The 3,403-nt window shown below is 38.4% G+C and overlaps 1 protein-coding gene across 1 annotated transcript in view; it reads left to right on the plus strand.

Moving 5' to 3' along the window:
• Positions 1-3,403, plus strand: part of LOC101501431 (serine carboxypeptidase-like 45) — a 37,533-nt gene that overhangs the window by 21,342 nt on the left and 12,788 nt on the right. Inside the window, exons 6-7 of the mRNA XM_073363423.1 lie at positions 494-572; positions 1,423-1,539. Coding sequence (XP_073219524.1) covers positions 494-572; positions 1,423-1,539 — 196 coding nt within the window. The remainder of the gene's footprint in view (positions 1-493; positions 573-1,422; positions 1,540-3,403) is intronic.

A 3,403-nucleotide genomic window follows, 5' to 3' on the forward strand; every position in this document is an offset into this window, starting at 1 on the left:
CGTCTAATAGAAAAACGATCTACATTAGCCTCATTGCACTGTTGTTGAATATACCATGGCTTAGTTGATGTTACAATTGATGCGGCTGTATGTGCAAGCTTTTTCATTGTCTGTTGGCATATGAAATCCGAATTTAACCATTTGGTTTCTTCATGTTTTACGTTCAGTTTGTTAAAGGATTTAAATGGTTAATCACTTGAAATAGTCACAATTTTTGTCAATTGCACTGAACTGCCTGTTTCATCAATACTTGATGTTGGATGCACTTCACTTTGGTCTTATTATTATAGATTTCGGAGTCCTGTTTTATATTGAATGAAATTTTATAAGGAATGCAATATGCTAATACAAGTATTTGACGTGCCTTCACTATCAAGTATTTTATAGGAAAACCCCTGTTAAAAGTGTTGGCTCTTCCCCACTTTCCTTTTAGTTCATTTAATGTAAATCTCATTTGAATGTGCTCTGATATATTTTTTTTTTCTCCTGTTAGATCTCCGGGAAGCTTTTAGATGAAAAGAAGGTCAGATCAATTGTTGAAGAGATAAAACAAGTGATCACAGCTAGTACAAGTAGAAAGAGAGAGAGAGAGAGCAGAGAGGGCCCAAGCTGAAGATTTTGATGTTGAATAAGGGGAGCTGATTAAAGAGGAAAATGAACAAGAGGAAGAAGTTTTTGATCAAGTTAGTACCTCCATATAATATAATTTAAACCATCATCAGTGCTCTGCTACTATCTTTTGTTTCTTGGTGAGATATTAGGAACCTTGATCAAAACCTTCAAAGCCTCCTTCTTGCCTTTCTTTGAAGAACTGTCATCTTATTTGACACCTATGTGGGTATGTTCTTTTAGGAAACTACCAAATCTGTATTTAGTGTTTCTTATGATTTCAAAATTTGTTTATAAATCTCTATCAGCCTTATTTTTTGTTCTTCACTTTGGTATTTACATATATATCTTATTGTCTTCTCTGTGTTAGCAGGTAAATTACAACGATGATTTACATGCAGAGTCTGTGTGATATTGCTAATCCATGCACTTGGAGTCTTTTGAAGTTGTGATGATATCCATGTTTGGGTCACATCCATGAAAATTTCAGATAAATGATTAATCTTCAAATCTTCAAACTTGGTTTGAGTTTTTAAATCGAGTGGTGGTTGTGTGCAACATTAGATAGAGATTTAGCAAACTTCAAAGCACATGTTTCCTTTTATTGGGCCTAGCTTATAGTCTAACTGCACTGTTGTTAGGTAGTTAGGACTTTGAGTTTGTTTCCTAACTATAAATGTGATAGTATCTATATAAGTCAGTTTGTTTTTTAGTTAAGCTTTGATTTTCTATTTCTTTTTTCTTGATTTCTATTACTCTTGATTCGTTCAACATTCTTACATTTTTGAGCTCACATACATCTTCATTCTCTAGTGCACCTTAGATTGCAAGAATGGATAAAAGTATTTGCAGATGGTGGGATGGTCCTTGTCTATTTGAACCTCTTGACGCCATTGAAATTCCTCTACGAGATTCTAATGGTCTTTTCAGGTACGCTGTGTTTTAACATTATGTTGCTTACTTATCCCCTACTAAAGGTTCATGTGTGTGTATGTAAGCTCACACACACATGTAGATGTTTACAAAATATCTCTGTATTGATCTAGGACATTTGTTGTATAAAATTATCCCCTACTAAAGGCTCATGTGTGTGTGTCTGTAAGCTCACACACACGCATGTAGATGTTTACAAAATATCTATGTATTGATCTAGGACATTTGTTGTATAAAATTAGATCCGGTTAAGATTGAGGCGGTTCTGGCTTGGAAACAACCTCAGACTGTCACTGACATACGGAGTTTTGTAGGACTGGCAGGGTACTACAGGAGGTTTATCGAAGGTTTTGCTAAGATTGTGTCTCCACTGACACAACTTATCAGAAAAGATCAACCGTTCGCATGGACAGAAAAGTGTGAAGAAAACTTTCAGTTACTAAAGAGAAAACTGACGACCTCACCTGTGTTGGTATTACCGCAATCAGAAGAACCCTATGAAGTTTACTGTGATGCATCTCACCAAGGGTTGGGATGTGTTCTGATGCAACACAAGGTTGTGGCTTATGCCTCAAGACAATTGAAGATTCACGAGAGAAACTATCCTATCCATGATTTGGAGCTTGCCACAGTTGTTTTCGCATTGAAGATCTGGAGGCACTATTTATATGGGTGCACGTTCACCGTGTTCAGTGACCATAAAAGCTTGAAATATTTGTTTGATCAGAAGGAGTTGAACATGCGCCAGAGACGATGGATGGAGACTCTCAAGGATTTTGATTTCACACTGCAGTACCACCCTAGGAAGGCCAATGTAGTGGCGGATGCGTTGAGCAGAAGAAGTGTATCGGTGTCTTCACTAATTATGGCTAGACAACAAGAGTTGTGGGAAGCTTTTAGAGACTTGCACTTGAACGTAGAGTTTGCACCGGGAATTTTGAAATTCGGAATGATTAAGATCTCGAGTGGACTACTTGAGGACATTGCAAATTCTCAAGATGACGTCTTAATTCAGACATTGCAAATGCTCAAGATGACGTCTTAATACAAGAGAAGAGGAATCTAATAGTACAGGGGAAGACGACTGAGTTCAAGATTGGGGCAGATAATATTTTGCGATGTAATGGTAGGATTTGTGTACCAGAAATTACAGATATGCGGAAAACGATTTTAGAAGAGGCGCATAAGAGTAAGCTGAGTATTCATCCTGGAGCAACAAAGATGTATCAGGATTTGAGGCAGAATTATTGGTGGCCAGGAATGAAGAAACATGTGGCGGAATATGTATCCACTTGTCTAACTTGTCAGAAAGCGAAGGTGGAACATCAGCGACCCGCTGGAATGTTGCAACCTTTAGATATACCTGAATGGAAGTGGGACAGCATTTCCATGGATTTTATAACCGGATTACCAAAGACAAGGAGAAAGAATGATTCCATATGGGTGATAGTGGATCGACTAACTAAATCTGCTCACTTTTTGCCGGTAAGGACCACCTATAAGGTAGATCAGCTAACGGAGATCTACATTGCTGAAATTGTGAGGTTACACGGGGTACCATCGAGCATTGTATCAGACCGTGATCCGAAGTTCACATCGCATTTTTGGGGAGCATTGCACGAAGCGTTGGGAACGAAGCTACGATTGAGTTCAGCTTACCATCCACAAACGGACGGACAGACTGAAAGGACGAATCAGTCCTTGGAAGATCTGTTGAGAGCATGTGTACTAGATGATAGAGGAAGCTGGGATGATGTACTCCCGTTGATTGAATTCACTTACAACAATAGTTTCCACGCGAGCATTGGAATGGCACCATATGAAGCTTTATACGGGCGCAAGTGTCAAACACCCTTGTGTT

This window comes from Cicer arietinum, chromosome 1 (genome assembly GCF_000331145.2).
Source record: "Cicer arietinum cultivar CDC Frontier isolate Library 1 chromosome 1, Cicar.CDCFrontier_v2.0, whole genome shotgun sequence".
In the NCBI taxonomy this organism is placed as follows: domain Eukaryota; kingdom Viridiplantae; phylum Streptophyta; class Magnoliopsida; order Fabales; family Fabaceae; genus Cicer; species Cicer arietinum.